The sequence below is a fragment of the Primulina tabacum genome, chromosome 5, assembly GCF_025594145.1.
Source record: "Primulina tabacum isolate GXHZ01 chromosome 5, ASM2559414v2, whole genome shotgun sequence".
NCBI lineage: Eukaryota > Viridiplantae > Streptophyta > Magnoliopsida > Lamiales > Gesneriaceae > Primulina > Primulina tabacum.
In genome coordinates this window covers 23,093,486-23,117,886 of record NC_134554.1, presented here as the reverse complement: position 1 = coordinate 23,117,886, position 24,401 = coordinate 23,093,486, and the positions used below count along the sequence as shown (strand labels likewise).

Genomic DNA, 24,401 nt, shown 5'->3' with positions numbered 1-24,401 from the left:
GAACGTGACAGTGAAAATCATTCTTCTGTGAGTTGTAGGATCAGTTAAAGGGTCCTACTACTTTTGAAATGGTTGCAGATAAAAGAAGTGAAACAACTGCAACTGGACCGATTGCAATATCTCTTGAACTTCCCATTAAAGCATATATCAGAGGTGGCACCACGCTTGTACTGAGTATCTGATGAATTTAAGGTGTAAATTGTTGTTTTAGTTGGTGGATTTGATTATTTGTTGAAAATTATGAGAGGATGGTTGATTCTTTCGTAACTTACATAGACCATATTGAGGATCAAGTTTCGCCAGATTAGCATATCCAATACTCTGCAAAGATATCAATTTTCAGTTTTAGAAGAAAATTTGAACTGTATCTTGTGTGCTTTCGTTAGGGATGTCAATCGAGTCCGGTGGTCGGGTTTCGGGTCAACCCGTACAAATTTTTTTCCCAACCCGAAACAAACCCAAACCCGAAGCAACCCGAAAAGCCCCAACCCGAACACGAACCTGTCTAACCCGAATTTTATTTATTTATTTTTTTTAAAAAAAAATTAATGGAAAAAATTCGAAAAAATAAAAAAATAATAATATTTTAATTTAAACATATAATAACAAAATTTTCGATTTAAATTTGAAATTTTAATCGTAGAAAATTAAAAGTATATTTACTAAATCAAATAAACAATTGTTAAAAAAATAAAAATATACAAAATAAATATTAAATGATGAAAATTTATCATATAAATATACAATAAATTTTGTTCAAATATACAATATATAAAAATATAGGTAATATTTTCAAAAAAAATTCGGGTCAACCCGCGACCCAACCCGAACCGAAAAAACCCCAACCCGAACATGATTTTTTTCGTGTTGGGTCGTGTCGGGTTGACGGATCGTGTTACATTTTGCCACCCCTAGCTTTCGTTGAGCCACCAAACTTAAATTCCTAGTCTCTAAATAAAATTAGTGTAATGGTAAGTAGGGTCGAATCCACATATAACATGGATGATTTCTTTCGAGTAAAAAATGCAAATAAAAGAGGATATTTCTGAATATGAATTTTATAAAATACTAAACTAACTTTATCCAAGAAAGGAAAAAAATTTAAATGATAATTAATCAACTAGAATAAAATTAAGAATTTAATACGAAGAAAAATCTAATTCAATTTAATTATATCACTGTTCATCGGCAAACAAATAATTTATTCAAGTTGTTCCAAGCACATAACCTAGAATTATAGGGATAACCGCTAAAATTCTTGTGTTTTTCTAAAATAATTGACCGAAACCAGCATCCTGTCAAAACTTATCAATAACCAACTGGGCACGATAGCGTTCCATATTAATTAACGATAGCTTTTAGGTTTGTGAAAATAGTTAATCTTGAAATCTAACAAACGAGATAGCTGCAATTGATAAATCAAGTTTTTTTGATTTATTTAGATTAAATATATTATGATTGCACAACACATCTAATCTATGCTACTTGTGTACCAATAATTTATGACAATTAAGGATAACTGAATTCATTGGTTCGTAGTAGAAAATCCTATATCGAATTAAATTGTCATATTAATCGATATATAATATTCATAGAATTAAATTTTAACCATCAAATACTTGGACTAACAAGAATACTAAATCTAAGCACAAATACCTCACAACTATAAATTAAACAGTAAAAACACCCTTAAATCAGACTAAAAAATTAGCCAAGCATGGCTCGGTTTACAATCTTCAAAAAAATAAATAAATAAAGGGAAAGTAATATAATCATGGAGAAAATTGGAGAAAAAATCCTTGCGCCCTTTTTTCTGCTCTTCACGTGAGTTTTGGTGGAGAAGGTTGGGAGATTTTATTGTTTTTTTTTTGCCGCATCCTTATTCACGTGAGTGAATTGTAGGCAATCAAAAAAAATGTGTCCAAAAGCATAAAAGCCCAATAATCCAAAATAAAACCTAATCACTAAAAATTAAAAAGTACTAGGAAATATCTACTAAAACTGTAGTGTTTTTATGGGAAAAACTCTATCTTGTATTTCTTCCTTGATATAAAAATTCCTTATCTCAATAGACAGCGGAAGAGTAGTCATAAGGCGTGATCACGCCATATCCAAAAACCACTTTTGAATTTTTCTACTTCCAGTCTTCCACTAAAATCATATCGACAACTTTAATTGTGATATAAAATCACTCTTTTTAGCCCAAATTTATCGCAAGAGCAGAAATGATAGGATCGATTGGTAGGTGAAATAGTGTTTAGAAGGGGGTTGAATAAACACTTGACAATTTTACCACCTTTTCAAACAATGAGTCGGTTTAGTGATAAACTGAACATCGGAATCTTGTTATGTCAATGTCAATCAGTTAACTAATGAAAGTGCGGAAATAAACTTACTAACAAATAGAATAAAACTGAAATTAAGAGACACAAGATTTATGGATGTTCGGAGATTTCAATCATTCTTACGTCACCCCTTCTATCTAGAAGATAAGATATTCACTAAAAGACTTTGATCAATACAAGACTTATACAGACCCCCTTCAGTTTTGGACTTAAAAATACCAAACTGAAACTCTTAATTTCAATACAGTTTATCAGTTCTTAACTGATCTCTATAAGATCGAATATTACAACGATATGTTTTTGTGCTTCTAAGCTCAATGTATAGCCTTGAATGCTATGAATATACATGCTAAGTGTAAGCTTTTGAAATCTTTTGAATATGAATAGGAAGCTAGTGAAGAGATTCAGCAGAATAACAACTTGGTAGTTCGTTTGTAATAATTTCTCAGCTGCTCTTCTTGGCTATTTATAGGCTTTGCTTCCAACGGTAACAATGAATGCATTTAAATCTTTCTATCCGTTTTTTTAGGAAGTTGCAAACTGCCCTAGACTTTCCTCGAACCGACCACTCAAGATTCAACGCTCTACGTACACGAACAACCTTAAACTTTGACTCAAGGAGACGACTCGATTTCAAAACTTTAAAAACACTCAAAACTATGCAGTAGCTTGCTGGAAATTCAATCTTACGCCGTACGTTTAAAAAATGACTCGATTCGCTTACAGGATGAATCTTTTATTGTCGTTTTCGTGTTTTTGGTTAAACAAATGACCAAACTACCTTTCCGACTCGAACCAAGCCAAGACCAGACCTTTATTAACATCCTAAGACATAATTTAAGCTGCTGGAAGTTCCCAAGCCCAATCCAAAACTGAAGACGTGGATTTAGAATTTAACCTAGGCTCATTTCGCCCTTTTTTTGACACGTTCGGGCAATTTACGACCCCGAACGGACCACGACTTGAAACGACCCCGAACCAGGCCCTAGATCCCTTCTTTAGACACTAAATAAGACCATGATCAGGCCCTTTTGGATACAGACGAGATGCCTCACGCTCCAAACTCCTCGCAACAGCAGCCTGTCGAATGGATCTTCTTGCGCAGCCGAGGAACAAACGCTCCAGCCCTTAAACCAACCCTTTGCCCATAGAACCGTGACACACCAAAACAGCCCCCACGAGTTCAAGTTCTGGAGTTTCGGTTCCAACCCTAAACCAGCTCGTCCAAGACTTAGCCAAACCCATCCTAGACCTTTCTAGGACCCTTACCCTTCCCTCAAAATCACGGCTAGGGTCCCATGCAGCCATCATGACCAATAGAACCCCAAGCCGCACCCTCTTTTGCCCTCACGGCCTGCACGCATTTGCATGCAGGGCTGGACAGCTTTATGCGGATGTTTGGTTCATCTTTTGTCCGTTCAATACTCTTCCTAAACATCTATACCAGCCCTCGTTTACCTCGGTTTGCATCCCCCTTCGACAATTCGCAAAACTGTAAGAATTCTTTGGAAAACATGAGATGCACATACATAAAACTTTGAAATCAACATCCTCATAAAATTTTAATACAACATCAGCATACATGCAATAATATGGATTGAATGGTGCATAAATAAAGGTTGAAAACATGCCTTGTTTCTTTATTCCTACGATATACAAGAGACGGCGCGACGAGAGACGAACGAGACGCGAAATCTCCCTTCCTTCATTCCTCTATGTCTCAGCCACCTAGAGTCCTAGTGTGTGTGTGTGTTGCAATTGTGTGTGAGTGGCGTGAGTTTTTGGTATAGGGGTGGGTAGGTTTTTATTTAATTAAGTTGTTAGGTTGCTAACTGGGCTTTAGGTGTAGTTAAGGGCTCTAATTTTTTAATTAAATCTTTATTAATCTAGGCCCATTAAGGAATTAATTAAATACTTAATTAATCTTGCTAAAAGGTCTCAACAAGATTTAAAAATATTTGGTGCTACTCATTTTTTAGAATCGCACGCCGAAACTACTCATTTTCTTCATAAAAATTCGTTACCGATTAAATTCGTCTCTTTCTATAAATAGATTGTTGCTTTCCTAATGTAGACTTACTAAATATAGAGTTTCTTTTTCTAACTTTCTAAGAATAGAAACCTTATCAAAATCGTCCCCGGTTCTCTCGTCTTTGTCGTATATCGCGTATTCGACTACATAAAGTTCACATTCATAACATTCGATTAAATAATCATTAAACCATGCCCATACTTAATAACGCTTCTAGGCCATTCATTTAAATAAATTCAAATAATTTTCATGCTTGCATGTGGTTAGTGTGTTCGGGTTTTCGGGCGTTATACGACCATTTTCTTCAAGTTTTTTGGGGTTACTATTCTAATAATAGTTATTATGTCTGAATAAAAGTACTAGGTATTTGCCCCTCTAATGTTAAATTTTTTTACAAATTAAATCGATTACTCTACGTCTAGGTAGGAAACAAAACAAAGTTATGTTTAGTGCTTTTGAAGGAATCTACGACAAGAATAATCTCTTGCGACTGTGTGATTAAGCTGTGATGAGCAGTTTTTAAAATCCAATATATGCAACCCTGGAGGCATTCTGATCAAAAGATAAAGGTTTTAATCTAATATAGGAAAGTATAATAGCTAGAGAAAAAAATATTTGGGAAAAATTAAAATTAGGGGTAAAATGGAAATTTTGGACTAAAATGTGTGGAATGTTATAAAAAAAAGGACAATTTTAGACCACTAAAAAGGAAGATGAACTAATTTAGAATTGACTAAACAATGATGACCAAATTATGTATTACTCCTATTTTAAATTTATGATAATTACTATTAGATTTACATGAATGAATAAAAGGTAGATTTGAATGCACAACTTCATCCGAGAGATGAAATAAATAATAAATTAATGGCATCCAATCTTTCGAACCAAGAGTTTCCTCAGCTCATTCATTTTTCACACAGGTTTCGGCTACAAATTTAAAATACAAGGAGCTTTAGCTCATTCATTTTTCAATTTTTACCGTATAATCGAAAGAGCTTTCATATGCATTTGTTAAGTGATATAAATAAATTTCAAATAATTTAATAAACCCGTGTTATTGAAATACAAACATAAAGCGGTTCCCGGCCGGCAACTTGACATGTATTATTACGGACATTGTTCATGACACAATGTGTAAAGAACATAGGCAAAGGTTAAGAATTCAGATGTGGGGAGTTTCAACCTCACAAATCTTTCTTTCTGACAAAAGAGGGAACTGAAATGGAAAAAGAAGAAACTGAGAGAAAAGGCAAAAGAGAAGGAAAAATATGTGAAAGAAATTAAGAAAATAGAACTTGAGAGAGAGGAAATGTAGAAGAGGAAACAAGGGAGGAAATTAAAAGGAAAGCAGAAAAAGAGGAGAAGAAATCTGAGGAACAGAAGGGAAGAAAAAGGAAAAAGACAAAAGCAAGAAAATGATTTAGGATTCACTGGTTTTCTTATGATAATTCCTCTGCCAAAGTTAAATCATATATTACTTCGCTCATATAATCGTGGGCTGTTTCTTGGAACAAATATTGAGAAATAAACAAAAAATTAAAGCAGCTGCTGAAAGTGAGGCAGACTTCAAGTTGCGTATACACATTATATTAGAGACAAAGAAGGCGAGCATAAACCTCCAGCAGGAAACCAAGCGATGGACGAGGTCACTTGTCCATCCGAAAAACATTTAGTCGTTGTAACATCATCATGACACAAAGTGCCACCACGAAAACAAGTAGACATTAATGTGTGTACACATGCATTCATACAAGCATGTATTCAGGCATGCACATACATGTGTGTGTGTGACTACGAATGCTTTTTCGTCTTCTCATAGAAAAGTATAATTTTGTGCTTCAGTGTTCAGTTGAGTTTTTGACAAGCACATGTAGCTGCAACTGATAACCCACTCTGGATTCAGCAAAACGGACTACAATCTAGTACTTTCTACTCACAAACTAGAGTTCCCCATTTTCTTATTCTTCTCAAATGAGAGCATATGACACCCCGTGATAAATATTCTCCATCCATATATGGAAAAACTGATGTTTCTTACAGAATGTTAAACAAAATCTTGAATACATACAAGGACTGTTAGAAACCTCACGTCAAACAGAACCAACAGATGGAAATCCAACTTTCTGCCAGCGTAAACAATTAATGATAGCATCTGTTAAACCATCAAGAACGAGTACTGCAGTGACGCTTTACTGAAACATTTGGACAATTTAATGGAACAAAAAATTGTGTACACGGTGGCAAAAGAGCGTTCTGATATAGATTTCTGGAATCAGAAAAGCAAACTGAATTAACCTAGCACCTCTCTTAGTTCATCAATCAATTTATCTTTGATTGATGGATCCACCTGCATCGTGTATCATTAAAATTTCAACATCGTAATCGTAACAAGAAAAAATAAGGTAAAAATATATTAAACCATGGACACAGTAAAGAAACAATAACTCACTTTTTTTTTCAGGAATGCAGCAAGACATTGAGGTAGTGCGCGTAAATCCATTGGGGAGTTTTCCATGTTCGACAACCGTATCAATATCTTTTGAACACGCAAGTCCTGTAGTACTTTTTCATAGTTTCTTGAATCATCCTTCCATGAAAAGAAAGCTTCATCGTCCATCCACAAACTTTCTTTCCCTCCTGAAATGTGTGATCTTGAGAACCAATTCTTAATCATGTCCATTGATGATTTATAATCGAGCTGTTGGCCAGCAGCATCTCTAAGAGACTTGACCAATTCAAACTCGACAATTCTCCGGCGCAATCTTCTATAGAAGAAAGATCGAGATTTTTTCCATTCTACAACTTCTTTGATAACACCTTTTGCAGCCATTCTAAGGGAAGTATCATGCAGCTCCGCAAATTTTGTAGCTATCTGAGTGTACAGTGGCAAAAGCTGTTTTTCGCGTGCTTTTATTCGTTTATGTAAATCTTCAAGAGTTTCATGTGTGGCAGTGGTTCTGGATTCTAGAAGTTTTGTCTTTAGAGTAACTAGCCCAGGGTCGATTCTACCCATGCATTCCAGCAATTCTCTATTTCGAAATTTGATCTCGATCAAACCTTCTGGCTCAAGGACATTTCCTCTGGCTGTTTGTTCTGCATACATTTCGACATGGTCTGGATTGATCTTACCATCCACAACCACCCAAGCACCGCCACGGAGCTCACCCATCATGGGTATGTATATGAAAACGGGTTGTTTGTATGTTCTAAGATTCTCAACAATTGTCGATCCAGCTTGTAATATACCTTCAAATAGGTCCCTCTGTCCACCAGAAAATCCTCTCCAGTTTGCAAGAATGAAGAGAGGCAGCTCTTCTCTGTTAAAATCCATCAAGGCTTGAGCAGTCTTAGACGCAGAATCGGGAAACCAAACCTGCCCTGCTTGGGGAACAACTCTTTCATGTGAATCAAGCTGTCCAGGATCTGCAGGAATCACTTGCACCATAGTTTGAGTCTCAACAGCAACAATTCCCACAGGAATTCCTCCAAGTTTTGCACGGCCAATGATAACCGTTCTTGCCCAGCCTTCCAGAGTCTCAATAAAGCTTTCCCTATCAAACATGCCTCCGAGCCACTTCCCAGAACCATCGATAACACCACAAATAGCTGCTCTGGGATCACAGGACGTCTCTGGTACATATTCAACTGGCCTATCAGGAGGATCCAATGGATTCAAAATTGGAAGTGGCCCACCAGCATATGGAGGAACAAAGCTTAACCACTTTAAAATGGATGATATCCCCTCAAGATCATCCGAGACAGTGAGATGAACGACCCCATTAGTCGCCATAATTTTGGGTCCACCGAGTTGCATGTGGGAGCTGTACACCTCCAGGCCTAGAAGCTTATTCAAAGCAGAAAAACCAGTGAGAATAATGGGCTGATCGAGTCTTTGTATGCACCTCATACCAAGACGTGCAAGATAAGCACCGATCCCTACAGTTCTACCTGTGACATAGGTCAGAGTAAATGTTTCCTTGTATGCCCTTGAATATGCACTGGCAATGGCACCACTACCAGTTAAGTTTTCGACCCCTAAACCATCTTCCTTACCTGCGATAGTATCGATTACCCATCGGCTTTCACCACTTGAGAGCTTTAACTCATGTGCTATGACAGAAGATTCAGTGCGAGCATAATCCTCGGGAGTTAGGTAAATATATTGGAAACCATGCTCAGGACTTGTTTCATCAGACCAACCAACTTTAAAGCAAGATTTAACTTCCTCTGCTACACTAATACGAGCCCCTGAATTTGCTGCCAGATAAATTAGAGGTACTTTCTGAGTACAAGCTACATCAGTTACCGCCTGAAAAAACGCATCTTCTCTGGGGCCAAATGAACCATTTTTGAAGGTTACATCATTTGATACGACAAAAATTGTTCTTCCAGAAGGAAATTCAGGTGTGGACATGTCCATACGCCAGGCTACCATGCCAACATCATTTACTCCCGGTTGTTGCTCAACAGAAACTAGAGGAGTACCCCATGCACCTTTCGGATCGGTAAAAATAAACTCTGTGACACGGAGGATGTCTTTATCTTTTGGCTTGCCAACACCAGGATTTTGGGTCCAGGATTTGCTCAAACATGCCTCAAATGCCTGTCCACAGATACTCTTCTCAAAACAAAATATATTGATTAAATCTCTGAAAATGATTAAATGATTAATGTTTACCAGCGGAAAGTCGTAGCAATAAGTCGTGTTGCTTTTCCTAGCTAAAAGACGTTTCTGGTCAATAGTGCCCAAAGGTTTATATTGTGCGTTAACAGGGCATCCGTGCAAAGGACCCTGCCCAGAGGTTGACTTATAGACTACTCTTTCTTTGCTGGAATTTTCGACTTCTCTGTATATCTGAAAGACAAAATGAGAAGATTACATCATTAACAGAAGTTTAAGTTCAAAACTAAACATCCAATATGGTCCATAAATCAACTAGCATTTAATGACCACAAAAAGAACTTGAGCATCATTCAACACTGTAAAACGGTCCCAAAGAAATAGAGATTTATTTTTGCAATGTGGCATCAAATTTACTAAATCGCTGTAGCAACCGTTCAGAATCCAAGAACCCACAAATTTAAAATTGAATTTTTTGATTTATAAAGTTTCAGGACTGGTCATCTTTCCAAATGACCAGCAAATCCCGATTCCTTATAATCCAGTCACATCAACGGACAGGTCAGAACACCGCTTACATGCACAATACAAGTGTGACCAGTGACATTTGTCACCACAACTCTCCAAGCACCATTAGCTCCTCCTTCAGATGATATCCAAAGCTTAACTTCCCACACACAAACACCTAAACGGTGCATTTTCACACCAATTGATGCATTGGTTTCATGTGCCAGATCCTCTAAAATTTTATCAACTGCAGCTTCTTCATGTCCATCAGGTATGTGGATCTTTCTGAAAATGATTTTTTAACAAACTCAACCATAGAGTTGATATGTAAATAAACCTTTGCACATTAATAACGGCAGAATAAATAATCGACATAATTTTACTTGTGGAATGGCAAAAGATCATCTATCTGTTGATCGCGCAAGATATAAAGGTACATGTGAGCATGGTCAGCCCTGATGGTAGAATTATGAGAATTACGTTCAAGCTCTTCGATTGCAGACATTAAGGACCTCAAAATGCTCCTTGAAGTAAAGGACATGGTCCAAAGAGATTGAGTCGCTTTTTGATCCAGTCCCTGATGAAAAGGCAGACCTTCGTCTGATAGAGGTTGCCTTACAAGTGTTCTGAGAAACATCCTCTGGATAGATAATGACCTCTCTGGAACAGTATAAAGGTGCCACTGTCGATCCCTGGAAGGAGTATACCGTATATTATCATAACCTGTTAGTTTGTCCTGTTAACAGACATTTTGGATTTTAGATAATTCCAAAAGTAAAAAATATTATCTATGTAACCACAAACAATCATTCACATACCAACTCGAGGTACATGGATAGGGGAGGTTCCAGGTGGCGCAATAGTGGTTCTTCCTCATAGTAGAGTTTTTCTACCGACCAATGAAAGGAGTGCCTCATAGGACCCCTGCCTTCATCTCTCTGAATGATGCAACTGATTACACTCACTCCTGTATTTCTCAGGCTGGAGCTTACCTCTTTCTCTTTCAATATTTTGGCTAACTTGTTGATTCTCTCTTGAGCCTGATCCTCATCACCACTGCAGATAGTCAAAGCAGGACAAGGGCCAGAATGAAAAAATAAGAAATGAAAAGAAAAGGCACAGTAATCACATCATAATTTATTGTGAAGTAAAAAACCCAATATCACATCATGAGTGCAGCCAAAAGAAACAAAGCAATCTTCGAGAACGGTCAAAACATATAGGGTATAACTTCCATCCCAAGATTTGAGTTTAATCTTTTCCACAGAGTGAATTTTTTTCCGGTTTTGAATACGACGACTTCGAAAGATGCAACATCCAAAGGACACAGTGCGAAGTTCAATATTGAGGAGTGAAACAAAAGATGCTGAAAGGTCTAGAGCAAGAGCAAATTGATCCTGGTGCAGGTGACCTGGAGAAAATAAACAGCAGATATTGCGAGGTTTCTCACGCAGATATTTTTTCTGATCAACTTTTTAAAATATGACAGAAGTAAGCAAATATGATCAACAGGAAGGTAGTGTCAAAAAGGATCCTGGGATTCAAAAGCAAATAATGTTTGTAAGCTGTTTTCATGCAAGGATTGTCTGGGTTAGATTTAAATGATGATTGAGACGAACAAGCTTGGTGAACAAGATACCTATCCTGAAGTAAGCTCATTTGGTTGTTAATGCCCGCCAATGCAATGTGCATCATATTACCAGAAGTAGCTGGATGAACAGATCCATTAAAAAGAACAGCTTGCAAGTCATGTGTCGATTCCCTTAATGTAGCACTAATGACTGTAGGCAAGAATTGGAGAGATTTAATAACGACCATTGTTCCCCACTTTCTCTCGCTGTGCTTTTGAAGTGATGATTCATCTCCCAGCCCATCCTTTCTGTCAACATGCTCATCCAAGAACTCCCACGAAGCTATAAGTCCAGATCTGTGCCACTGCATCCTGACGCTACCTTTTACAAGGTATGGCTTATAATGGATGTTGAAAATTAGGTAAGAATGATAGACAGGTTGGCTAGCATTCAACTTTCAAGACCTTTTCAACGAAATAGTACCTGGTATAATCTCCGCACATAAGTCTCAATGTAAAGGCCCGTATTTCGTATTCATAATTTTGCGGAATTATTAAAATTTTTCTAAATAAGCCATGCATAATTGCTACTATTTAAATTAAAAATGAATTTTTAAATATATATATATGAAGTGGTAATTCATTTTTAATAATTTTAAGTCATGATTATTTATTTTAAAAGTAGATGTTAGTTTTATCTTTTCAGGATAAATACGCGAGGCCGGACCGGAGTTTGGAGATTAGAGATAAGATTAATAATAAGAAGAATATTCCTAAATTTAATTTAAGTCAAGGAATAATTTAATTTAAAGAAAAAGAATGTTTTATGATTTATTAAATTTATTTGAGCTAAGTTATTAAATAAGTTCTTTAGGTTAATATTTAATTAAAACTTAAATAAAAATATGTAAACAAATGGGGATAAAATTAATCTAAGTCTAAAGTAATCAAGAAATTAAGAACCTAGCATTTTAATACTTAAATTTTTGGTTAAGTATGCCATGTAATAATTTATTCTAAATTAATGTGTTAATTCACTAAAATATATATAATGAAGGTTTAAAATCTTAAACAATTAAAAAAGCAAGGTTTTAATAAAAACATACAATGCAAATTAGTAATAATGATCAACATTTAAAATATTTCAAATGTTTGATAACTCTTCATTCAAACCATTCCTAATTGCACTTCATGGGGTATTCAGTTCCCATTTTAATTCACTAATTGGTAGTAATTCAAACACAATATCACACCTTATTTCTCCCCAAGTAATTATCAAGCAAAGGATCGTGTAATGCAGCAAGAATGTGTACAGGAATCGGCAGCTAAGGGTGGAAAAGCAATTCAAATTTCATTTAACTCCTTGACTTGTAACTCCCAAACTAAATGCATATTATAGCACCTTTAACATCTCCTATATCATTCACCTTCATAACCTACATCTCCTACAACCATAAGCTTCGAAAATAGCAGAAAACCAGCAGCTAATAATCGTGAAAACAGCAACAAACAGTAGGAGAACAAGAAGAGAAATCCAATTCCGTGCCGCCGCTCGTATTCGTCGTGTTGAATTGTTTTTGTCAAAACAAATTCCAGGCATGTATATATTGTTTCTTTTCTCTTCAATCAAGTCCTATAGATATTTTTAAACCATTATATAACCATGATTCAAGCAATATATCGAAATTGACAGCAAGTTGTAAAGTAAAATTCTGCACAGATTTTTCTATGCTCTTTTGGTTCAACTTCACGGTTTGGTTGCTTTTGTGGATTACAGGTAGTTGTTCGATTCCAGGCACTCAAGGCTGCTTCTAGACATGATTTAGAGTATGTTAGGGTGTTATTGGTTCATTGGTTTGAGTCCATACAATTCGAACAATGCATGACAGCAACTATTTTCCATAAACTACAGAATTGTATTCAAGATTCTGTCATGTGGGTGTTTAGGGTGGTGTTCGAATCCTGGCTGTCCTAGGGGCTGTAGCCATGGTTAGAACTCTCCCTTATCATGTCTAGGACGTGACCAAGTCAGTCTTTCCATGTTTGGTTCACGGCCCATCAGATTTTTACAGCAACATAGCATACGTCCCACAGTTTCAACATTCTAAATTTTTGGGTGAGTGAGTTTCGGTTGTTGGGTGGTTAGATGGATTGTGGTTGGCTTGTAGCCCATAACCACGGTTCATACAACACTCCAAATGGTCAATCAAATGGCCATTGAAACGATACAAGACAACAAAACAATTCAAGATACACCACTACACAGAATTTAAATTCTCGGTTGTCATGTTTCATTGTCCTAGGTGTTTGATTGGTTTGTGGTTGGCTTTTAGCCCTTAGCCATGGTCCAAGCCATGCCTTAGGATGTTGGTAAGAGTCTTTGGTCGATGGTTCAAGCCCTATGGTCATTATTTTCAGAGTTTACTCCACAAACACATAAAATGCTACTGCTGTATTTTGACAGCAACTTTCATTTCGGTTCAGGAGGTTTTTCTGAGTTCTTGGTTGGCTTTTAGCCCATGGCCTTGGACTGGACAGTACCTCAATGAGTTAGGAAGGTCATGTTTTTGGCCGTTCGTGATTTGGTCGAGTTTAGAGGTCGTACGAGAATTTACGGTGAAAGATGCCAAAATGACTCTCGAAAGAGTGTTTTATGTTTTTGGATTCCTTTCACCTATTTTCGTGTGTTACAGTTATTATGCATATTTTTCAGTATGTTTGGGGTATTTTTAATCATGGTTAAACGTCGGTTTAATGTTGGTTCGGGTTGGTACGAAGCCAAGGTTAAAAATCAAGTTGTTGGTCCGAATCGTCTCGTTTTTGGTTCTATTGTTAAAATTATGTCAAGTTAAGATTTATTGCATGTGTCACATATTAGTAGTAAGTCGCAGCAAGCCTGGGAACGATTCAACTCATCCGGTAAAAATAAGGTTATAATTATATTACGTGCATAAAAATATAAAATGTTTATTTTTGAGATATATGCTATATGTCTTTTGGCCACCTTATGCTTATGGGTTTGGAAGTCGGTAGGAACAACCGAGGACCTCTCCGCCCGGTGACTTACGACCGGTTTATGATTATGTATGGGTACGAACATCCAGTCCAAGGGCTGTGATTGATCTCTACCGCCCTGTATACTGTGGTTTAGTCTGATCAAGCGCTTATGCTATGTTATGGGCCACTTGCTTAGAAACATTATCTCTACCAGAAAATTATGATATGTTATGACAGAGCTTTATTGAGCAAAGCTTTTACGTATGAATTTTCAGATATGCACGTAGTTATAATTATTCATGATACGATTTTCACCATACGCTCTACGATACTTTATTTTTATGATGCATGCGATTTTATGTTATATTTACTTGTTATTCACGATATATACATGTTGAGTCTTTAGACTCACTAGACTTGATTGTTGTAGGTATTGACGAGGTCGGGACCGCGGGCGGAGACCAGTGAGCGATCTTGGGACAGCAGTAGTAAACCCGAGGACCTCATGATTTAATTTATGCACTTTTTATTATTCAAACTCAGTTTTAATACGTTGGATTATTTTTAAATTGATACGTTGGATTATTTTTAAGTGATGTTTACATTGGATTATTTTTAAATTGTTGGTTGAAAACAATATTTTCTTCCGCTGTTATTTTAAAGTTAAAATTATTTACATGTTTATTTTAATTAAATAAGACAAGATAATTATTTATTTAGAAAAATTTTAATAATTCCGCAAAATTATGAATACGAAATACGGGCCTTTACACTCAACAACTCGTCTCTGAAGTGTGTGATCACTATGGTCGAAAAGACCAACAAGTGCATCTTCAACTGCCAATGGAGCGTTCACAAGAGCTTCCATGCGTTCATCTATGGCACTTTTTCTTTTAAGAGTATCCATGTTTTCACCCTCTTCAGTAAACATTTCTAATTCAGAGAGAATTCTAGCTATACTGGAACGAAGCTCACTTAGTTTTGTCTGCTCCAGCAACTGGCTGGCCTTTAATGCTAACTGTGCATGAATACAGCGGTTTTGCGTCAAAAACTTGAAGAGAGCAAACATCCAGAAAATAATAAAACAAAAAAAGCATTTGAGCCAGAAGAAAACTAAATAAGCAACCTCTGAGTAGTTCGTGTGATTGAGTGCAGAAAAGCGGATCAGTTGATCGCGGTATGCAGCAGGATTAGGATACACGAGTTGTTCCAGGAGGCGTAGTATCAGTTTGTTCTTACTCCTGATGCCCTTAAATATTCCAACAGACGAAATGAGGTCATTGTTGCAAACTTGACCACGTAAGAGCAAACCAGGTGGCAAGAAATGTGGCTATACCTGATGTGAAAGTACAATATCCACAATCTTCAGGAGATCTTTCTTATGTTGAAGCCTTAATCGTTCAATCACATCGGCCTGAAAAAAAATAAAGCATTTCAACTGTATATAGTAAAGAAAGTAAGATTAGACAAACTTCTTCCAAAAGTTTAAGATGAGAAATTCTTTAAAATTGTCAAACCACAAGATGAGCTAGTACGCAGGAATACTAAGAGAATGAAACTCTCACTAATCAGAGGGAAACTAGGAGACCATACACCATAAAGCGTACTGGTTTACTTTAGAGCCAACAGAGAAATGCTAACAAAGTAATACAATTATTTAAGTTGATTAAAATGTGGCAAGAACATAAACAACTTTCCTGTAATGAAAACAACATTAAGTTGGTTCGAATTTCAAAGCTGAATTTCTTCTTATCCACAAATTCTTTTATGGGGAGATAGTTTGGGAAGATGTGACTTGAATGTAAAACTGTAAAACAATGTATGAAAAGTTACCTGTATATTATCACTAAATAATTCTTCAACCAATAAATATTCTTCAAAAAGTCCTTGAACTATGACACGAGCGTGGCTTTCTCTTCCACCCTCGTAAGATTTTACAAGGTTCATTAGAGGCTCTACTACTCGCTCTTGGGTTGCTTTTTCTTTATCAGGATAGGAGTTCAAATGGGCCTGAGGCAATAAAAAAGAAACAAAAATCTAGAAAAATGAGTCCCGCTGTTAATAAAAAAACGTAGAGCCACATGTTTAACAAAGATAAACAACTAACCTCAAGAACACCACGTAAATTTTTTGCAGGGAAGTCGAGATTTTGCATATTTGGGATTTTTTCATACTCCTTATATTTTGTTTCCAACTGAATGTTAAAACAATAAAGCTAGGTATATATTTGACGTGAAAAAAAAAGAGAAAAAAATTGTTTGAAGAGTAATAAATTAGCATTCTATATTTGTTCAACCTCATATCTAAGATTTTTAGGCAATCTGTTAGCAAGCACAGCAAAGCACTCTTGCCACTGAAGGAAAGGGAGCTCGGGATTGTCCAAGCAACTGAGCAAGTTTTGAACAACCTGAAAAACAGATTATATCTATAAATAAGAGGTAGTTTTGACAAATACAACTCGTTTCAAGCACTCATGTGTAAGGCTAAACTTCACGAAAACAACACATGCATTCATAAGTCATTCAATATTACTTAGATATTCAATAGACAAGAAAATCTACTTCATCATTGTTATGCTCGTATCCAGCAAGAATCATGCAAGCTGCATTCAAACTTGCAGCACACCGTTGATGAACTTTTCCAGATAAGGCAGTTGGAGGTCCCAGAAGGGGAAAACTACCATGAAATGGTTCTGCTTTCCTTACAGCCAAAGGGTCATCCAAGTCAAGTCTTGCTACAAGTTCACCAGCCTACAAAATTTTTCATTAATTTATTAGCAAACAACAAAGCAATATCTTCGAGTAAACACGCTTACCTGCATTGCTTGACCTTCAGACATTTTAAAATGAATATTTCCTGAAGCAGGTGAAAGAAGGGGCATACACATCTTCATGACCTCAACCTCAGCATAAGGTGTGTCAGCTTCAACATGGCTGCTATCTATAACCAGGTATCTTAGTAGTTTGCATGGTGTCTCTGCCACCAATTTGGATGGATCATGGTCATTCTGTATAATAGAAAGAAGGAGATAAAGACAATAATCAATTTATACTAATTATTCTGCACACGCGATGCGTGTATGTACAGTTTTTTTATCATTATCGATGGACGAAAGTGAAATTTGACAAATTATGGAGGGACTAAATTAATATTTGATTTTTTTAAATAAAAAAATAAAAATAAAAGTGTGTATTGAAATTTAAAAAAAAAACAAAAACAAAAAACAAAAGTGTAATATCCGTATCATACAAGGGTAAAAAAGTTGATGTCATTCCTAGGTGGTTACTATCATGCCCTTAACCTTAATAAAATAGAATAGATATCCATGAGTAAGAACAAGTGGCACCTGAAGCAAACAAGTCCTCCCATCAATAAGAAGACGTGTTCCAGCTGCTTCTTCCTCTGCATATATTACATGACTGTTTCCATTCAGCTGCAACAATCACATTAACAAATCTTTAGTTTAATTTTGCACTGAATGTATATAGTAATAGATGGTATATAAATTTGTTGCCAATCAGAACAAATAGCTTACAAATTTTAATCAATCTTACAAAGGAGTTGCTATGTCAAAAAAAGTAACATCATGCCTGCATTAGTAGACCTCCATCACGAAGTGTATGTATTTCTGCTTCAATTTCCGACTCGTTCATCCTCAATCTGTAGCTTCCAGGACCTCCCCTTACCATATTAATCTGCATGGGCCAAAGAAACAGAAAATCATTGAAAATAAAATAGGACACCTTTATTTATGCCACTAAAACATAGGTGGGAAAAAATACGAGGTTGTGTAGCAATTGTGTTTTCAATAGTTAATTTAAAATGTGAGATGAGATTTGATTGAAAATTAAGCAGGACTATGGTCTTCCATATCTATTTTTGCTAGGAAAACTATCAATTTGAGAATTAGTACATCCTAATATAAGTTGTTGAGAGGCAGAACTGCTTGCAGTCATGTGGTTTTATATATTTACACTTACCGTGTATTTGCTGCCTTCAATATTCAGGGAAACTTGAGAACTGACCAATGATATATGCTGCAAGTGGAATAGAACCAGCTCATAAAGATGTAAGGAAAACAAGAAAGAACTCAAAACACTATTACAAGACCAAGTACCTTAGGAGGAATCTGTCCTTTTTCAAGATAACCAACATACTCTGAAACCATGGCTGCACTACTAGCAGACGCTTTCTGAGTTGATATTTCAGAAACAAGACATTAATTTGCATTAAAAAATACTATCCAAAAGTGTTTGTATGTGATATCACAATCGCATACTCACGTAAAGAGCACCGCCGACGACCGAGAGATACCAAGGGGGCCTTTCTGCTCTGACCCTCATTGCTATTCTGCTATCAAGCCATCCTGTATGTATTTTATTTCCCTTGTAATCTAATGCCTGAAAATATGCTCTTAAATATTATCTTTCATTCATACGGAAGTAGATTAATATTAGTCATATGAAGATTCTCACATGTAAGAGATCAATAGTGTAATCAACATTTGTGCGTATTTCTCCTCTAATCTGAATTTCTTTAAGCCCGAGAACCATATTTGCAATGGCCAATGCTCTAGATTCCCCAAAGGCAAAAACATGTGTCAGGGCCCGTGCACTTAGTTAATATTTAATTACCACACAACAAGGATTAAATGGTGTAAACAGCGAAAACGAGTTTAAAATGTTCATTAGGGCCTACAGAAATTTCGGCATGACCTCCTTGTAAGTAGGACATCCCAAAAATTTCAAAACACAACAATAACAATATACGCTCGAAAATAACATCAGTTTCACAACCAACCCAACAAACATCCTACAGCCGCACTGGCCAAGATTAGACACCACAACCACAAATAAAATCCAAAACAACATTAAAACATAACCATACAGCTACACAGGGCATCTCCCTGACAAATGTATCAAACCAGCATAATATATATATAAATATCTGGGAACTCTGACACCAACCGACTGACTACTGGGTACCACTCGCTGACGCTCCACCAGACGCGTCAAAACCCCTGGAATGACCTACTATGTCATCAAAACAACCACAACATCAAAAGAAAACAGGGGTCGGACCCCAGTACGACAAACCAGTAAAATCACGACGTAAATAAAGGACATCTAATAATATCAAGTAAATGCAATGCTATGTGATGCATGAATGGTAACAATGGAATAACGGATACCAAATGGAGTCCAAACGAATAGCATCATCAACAGTAACAGTGGCCACCCGTGCCAGGAATGCAGCATCAAATCGCCGCTCGTCCATGCACGTAGCATCGGGAATGCGAGTAGCTAAGTCGCTCGTCCCTAGCTGTCATCTGGGAATGTGGCTAATCCTAACCCACTCGTCCCTCTGATGACTCAATATCTCAACAGAATCAACATAAATAGCCGTCAAAGGAGTCAAGGCTCAATATGTTATGCCAACATAATTAATGCATGAATGCATCAAAATAAACATTCAATGCACATAATAGCAAACAACATTCACCGAATATTCTTACACGCCAATATAAGCGTCATAATGATATAGGTTTGAACGTACCTCAATTGCAACTTACAATACCACGGCAAATTCTTAAGGATTATCGACTGAACTCGCCCAACAATAAAACTTACAATATAAATTCGCTATACACTTCAATACAATGCATACAAAACGACTAAACCAAAATAAATCGTCTCAGGTAAAATTCGAAATCCGGGCAGCCTATATAACCTTTCAAAATCTGGAATTTCAAACTTAATACCTCAATACTCAAAGCTAGAATGCACAACGTTAATTTCGCAAAGGTGGCTCGCTGGAACAAGTTGCCGGAAACACTGTTCACGCCGGAAACCTAGCTTGAAATTAGGGGAAAAGCTCAATTCTTCACTTTTATAAACTAATACACCAGGAACAACCAAAATTCGAAGCCAAAAGCTTACCTAAAACCGAATCGAAGCTACGCGCACCGCTGCTGGAAATCAAGCCAAATCGAGCTCGTCACCTACCGATTCAAGGCAGGAAAGTAGCTAATAGGTTGAAGGAAGAAGATGGCTAGGTGTTGCACTTCAACTCCAGCCTCTAACGGAGCAACGCGGCTGAGGCAGAAAGTCACGAAGAAGGGCCGAAAGCTACTGGAATGGAAGATAACTCTAATCTGCTGTACGCTATCTCATAGAAATGGTTTGGGTAATTATAATAAAAATGGGAAATGGGCTGGGCTTATTTTAAGTATTGGGCCTCACATTCTCCCCTACTAATAAAAGATTTCGTCCTCGAAATCTAACAAACACAACACTGATATCCACAACATTACATCTGATAATACATAGGAAATTCAGAATACATCGCGTAATTCATTACATTCTCAAACAAATGAGGCCATTCTTGTCGCATCTTTGCCTCTAATTTCCATGTAGATTCTTCTCTTCCATGTCTACTCCATTGTACCAAAACCAATGGAATCGTCTTGCTCCTGAGCTGTCTTTCCTTACGGTCCAAAATTTGCACTGGATGTTCAACATAGCTAAGGGAACTGTCCAACTCCACATCTTCGACATTCAAGATATGAGAAGGATCTGGCTCATACTTCCGCAACATAGATACATGAAACACATTATGTATCAAAGACAAACTCTGCGGCAAATCCAAACGATACGCCAATGTGCCAATCCTCTCAACAATCATATACGGACCAATATAACGCGGAGCTAACTTCCCTTTATGTCCAAATCTCATAGTACCCCGGAATGGTGATACTTTCAAGAAAACATAATCGCCCACTTGGAACTCTAAAGGTCTACGCCTTTTATTAGCATAACTGGCTTGACGATCTTGGGCTGCTTTCATCCTTTTCCTGATCAATTCAACTTTATCTTTCATTTCTTGAATAAATTCTGGTCTTGACATCTGTTTTTCTCCTACATCTTCCCAACATATCGGTGATCTGCACTTTCTTCCATACAAAGCTTCAAATGGTGCCATACCGATTGTTGCCTGAAAACTATTATTGTAAGAGAATTCAACCAAAGACAATGATTCTTCCCAACCACCTTTGAAATCCATCACTACTGCTCGTAACATATCTTCTAGAGTCTGGATGGTTCTTTTTGACTGACCATCTGTCTGCGGGTGATAGGCAGTGCTCATAGCCAACTTTGAACCCAAAGCTGATTGCAAACTTCCCCAAAACTTCGAAGCAAACCTTGGATCACGATCAGATACTAAGGTTACTGACACACCATGCAATCTCACTATATGATCAATGTACAGTTTCGCCATTTTCAAATAAGTGCAAGTACGATCATACGGAATAAAATGAGCTGATTTAGACAATCTATCAACAATCACCCAAATCGCATCACAACCACGATTAGAACAAGGTAAATGTGTCACAAAATCCATAGCAATGTGCTCCCAGTTCCACTGCGGCACTTCAAGACTATGTAACATTCCACCAGGTCTCATTCTCTCGGCTTTAACTTGCTGACACGTTAAACATTTAGCCACAAAATGAGAAATATCTTTCTTCATACCTTCCCACCAATAATGAGCTCTCAAGGTATGATACATCTTTCGAATTCCTGGGTGAATACTGTGTCGACTACAATGTGCTTCGCGTAGTATAGCTTCTTTCAGATCTATCAAATTAGGAACCACAAGTCTACCATTAAAGCGTAGACTACCATCTGAAGCAACACTAAACTTTTCTGTCTGACCTGTTCGAGACATTCTTTCAATCTATGAATATGCGGATCGGTCTTCTGTGCTGCTTTGATTCTGGACAAAATCTGTGGCTCGACTTGAATAGATGACACTATAAAGTAGTCTCCACTGATCTGATAAGTCCATCCTGAAGTTCCCAAGTGCTCGTGAACTTTAGAGATAGTCAAAGATGTCAGCATAGTATTCTGAACTTTCCTGCTGAGAGCATCTGCAACAAGATTCATTCGCCCTGGTTGATACTGAATCTCACAATCAAAGTCTTTAAGTAACTCCATCCATCGACGTTGTCTCATGTTCAAGTCAGGCTGTGAGAAAAGATATTTAAGGCTCTTGTGATCCGAATAAATCACAAACTGCTCACCGTACAGATAATGACGCCATAACTTCAATGCAAACACAATAGCAACCAACTCTAAGTCATGAACTGGATATCGGGTCTCATGCGGCTTCAACTGACGAGAAGCATATGCAATCACTCGCCCATTTTGCATTAGAACACATCCAAGTCCATTTAGAGATGCATCTGAACAAACAACATATCCACCTGAGCCTGATGGCAAAGCTAGCACTGGAGCTGTTGTTAACTTTTCCTTCAAAGTCTGAAAACTTGACTCACATTCATCAGTCCACACAAAACGTCGATCTTTTTGCGTTAATTGAGTCATAGGCCTTGCTATAATAGAAAATCCTTCAATGAAACGCCTATAATATCCTGCCAAACCCAAGAAACTGCGAATATCGGAAATGTTCGTCGGTGTTGGCCAATTGATAACAGCTTCCACTTTACTAGGATCCACTGATACTCCTTGAGCTGATATAACATGACCCAGAAATACAACTCTGTCCATCCAGAATTCACATTTAGAAAACTTTGCATACAATTGCGCTGTTCTGAGTGTCTGGAGGACCAACCTTAAATGTTCCCGATGCTCCTTCTTTGTTTTCGAATAAATCAGAATGTCATCTATGAAGACAATAACAAATCTGTCTATAAATTCTCGAAAAACACGATTCATCAAATCCATAAAAACCGCAGGAGCATTAGTCAATCCAAAAGGCATAACTAGAAATTCATAATGCCCATAACGTGTTCGAAATGCTGTCATCGGAACATCTTCCTCTCGAACTCGAAGCTGATGGTAGGCAGAATGAAGATCGATCTTTGAATACACTGATGTACCCTGCAACTGATCAAACAAGTCATCGATACGCGGCAGAGGATACTTATTCTTCACAGCAGCTTTGTTCAACTGCCTGTAATCAATGCACATTCTCATCGTTCCGTCTTTCTTCTTTACAAACAATACCGGAGCTCCCCAAGGTGACATACTTGGTCTAATATAACCTTTTTCCAGCAAGTCCTGTAATTGCTCTTTGAGCTCTTTCAATTCCGCTGGAGCCAAACGGTATGGTGCTCTAGAAATAGGATTTTGTCCTGGACACCAACTCAATGCTGAAATCAATTTCAATCTGGGGTGGAAATCCAGGAATTTCATCGGGAAATACATCAGGGAATTCCTTGACAACAGGAATATCAGAAACTTCAAATCTTTTTCCCTGTGTCGCATCAACTGCATAGATCATGAATCCTTCATTTCCTGTCGACAAGATTCTAAACATTTCCATTGCTGACACTAATGGAATACGTGATTGCGAATCACTACCGTAAAAATTCCATTTACTGCCATAATACGGTCTGAATCTGACAACTCCATGGAAACAATCGACGGTAGCTCGATAATTAGACAGAGTATCCATTCCCAGAATACAGTCGAAGTCAGACATATCTAGCTTGATGAGATTAGTTATCATAATATTATCATCGAATCTAATCACACAATTCAGAATTATCTCATGAGACATCAAACATACACCGGCAGGTGTAGAGACTGACACAGTATCTATCAACGGAGTAGCAGCAATCTCATGCTCATCAACAAATACAACAGATACAAATGAATGAGATGCTCCTGTGTCTATCAATATACGAGCGGGATGATCAAAAATAAGACAGATACCTGCGATAACTCCGCCCGGTGCGTCTTGAACTTGATCCTGGGTTAAACCATGAACTCGAGCCTGCTGTGGCCCTGGGAAACGCTGTTGTGCAGAACCTCTAGGCTGAGGATAGCTAGACTGCTGAAAAGACTGAGTCGGAACAAAAGGTCTAGTTGCTTGTCCTCTAAAATCCTGACCAAACTGAGGTTGCTGAAATTGTTGTCTCGCTGCATTCGGACATACTCTAGCATAATGTCCAACTTGCCCACAGATATTACAAGATCCCTGAACTCCCGTACACTGAGTGCTGAAATGCTTACCACCACAACGATCACAAAATACTCCACCTGGTGACCCAACTGAACTTCCACGCTGACTGCCGGAACTAGAAGAACTGCTACGAGTCTGTTTCTTGAATTGTTTTCCTTTGGCCTTAAAATTTTGCTGCTTTGGTTGTTGATAAGACTGCGTAGGCTGGTATGGCAGTAAAGGACGGTATAATGGTGCACCAACTGGCATCGGCACATTGCCCCCGAAACTCTGAGGAATACCTGGTTGAACCGACTGTGGTTCTGCCAAAAGTAGACTTGCCTCCACATTCTTGGC

The 24,401-nt window shown here is 37.3% G+C and overlaps 2 protein-coding genes and 1 long non-coding RNA gene across 5 annotated transcripts in view; 1 reads left to right on the top strand and 2 right to left on the bottom strand.

The window, feature by feature from the left end:
* Positions 1–5,877: 5,877 nt before the first annotated feature.
* LOC142547324 (uncharacterized) lies at positions 5,878–7,059 on the top strand. The gene is made up of 3 exons (XR_012820657.1): positions 5,878–6,163; positions 6,200–6,736; positions 6,842–7,059. It is a non-coding gene; the product is annotated as an uncharacterized LOC142547324 (long non-coding RNA).
* LOC142547321 (acetyl-CoA carboxylase 1-like) overlaps positions 6,373–24,401 on the bottom strand; it is a 28,069-nt gene continuing 10,040 nt past the window's right edge. The window contains exons 3-24 of one of the 3 annotated variants that reach the window (XM_075655571.1): positions 18,551–18,647; positions 18,359–18,475; positions 18,193–18,267; positions 18,056–18,112; positions 17,666–17,770; positions 17,422–17,508; positions 16,891–17,082; positions 16,637–16,825; positions 16,372–16,482; positions 16,183–16,269; positions 15,909–16,085; positions 15,412–15,489; positions 15,202–15,324; positions 14,853–15,093; positions 11,563–11,591; positions 11,148–11,476; positions 10,327–10,564; positions 9,892–10,244; positions 9,580–9,793; positions 9,059–9,235; positions 6,830–8,983; positions 6,373–6,727 (exon numbers count right to left, since the gene is read on the bottom strand). In XM_075655571.1, the coding sequence (XP_075511686.1) occupies positions 6,671–6,727; positions 6,830–8,983; positions 9,059–9,235; positions 9,580–9,793; positions 9,892–10,244; positions 10,327–10,564; positions 11,148–11,476; positions 11,563–11,591; positions 14,853–15,093; positions 15,202–15,324; positions 15,412–15,489; positions 15,909–16,085; positions 16,183–16,269; positions 16,372–16,482; positions 16,637–16,825; positions 16,891–17,082; positions 17,422–17,508; positions 17,666–17,770; positions 18,056–18,112; positions 18,193–18,267; positions 18,359–18,475; positions 18,551–18,628 (5,268 nt within the window). In that variant the 5' untranslated portion in view covers positions 18,629–18,647 and the 3' untranslated portion in view covers positions 6,373–6,670. Of the gene's footprint in view, positions 6,728–6,829; positions 8,984–9,058; positions 9,236–9,579; positions 9,794–9,891; positions 10,245–10,326; positions 10,565–11,147; positions 11,477–11,562; positions 11,592–14,852; positions 15,094–15,201; positions 15,325–15,411; positions 15,490–15,908; positions 16,086–16,182; positions 16,270–16,371; positions 16,483–16,636; positions 16,826–16,890; positions 17,083–17,421; positions 17,509–17,665; positions 17,771–18,055; positions 18,113–18,192; positions 18,268–18,358; positions 18,476–18,550; positions 18,744–24,401 lie in introns of those variants that run through there. The other 2 variants (XM_075655570.1, XM_075655572.1) reach the window with 2 other exon arrangements.
* On the bottom strand, positions 19,039–24,393 carry LOC142547323 (uncharacterized). The gene is made up of 2 exons (XM_075655575.1): positions 23,816–24,393; positions 19,039–19,105 (listed from the first exon to the last, which is right to left on the bottom strand). Exons 1-2 carry the CDS (start codon positions 24,312–24,314, stop codon positions 19,050–19,052), a joined length of 555 nt encoding a protein of 184 aa, XP_075511690.1. The 5' UTR covers positions 24,315–24,393; the 3' UTR covers positions 19,039–19,049.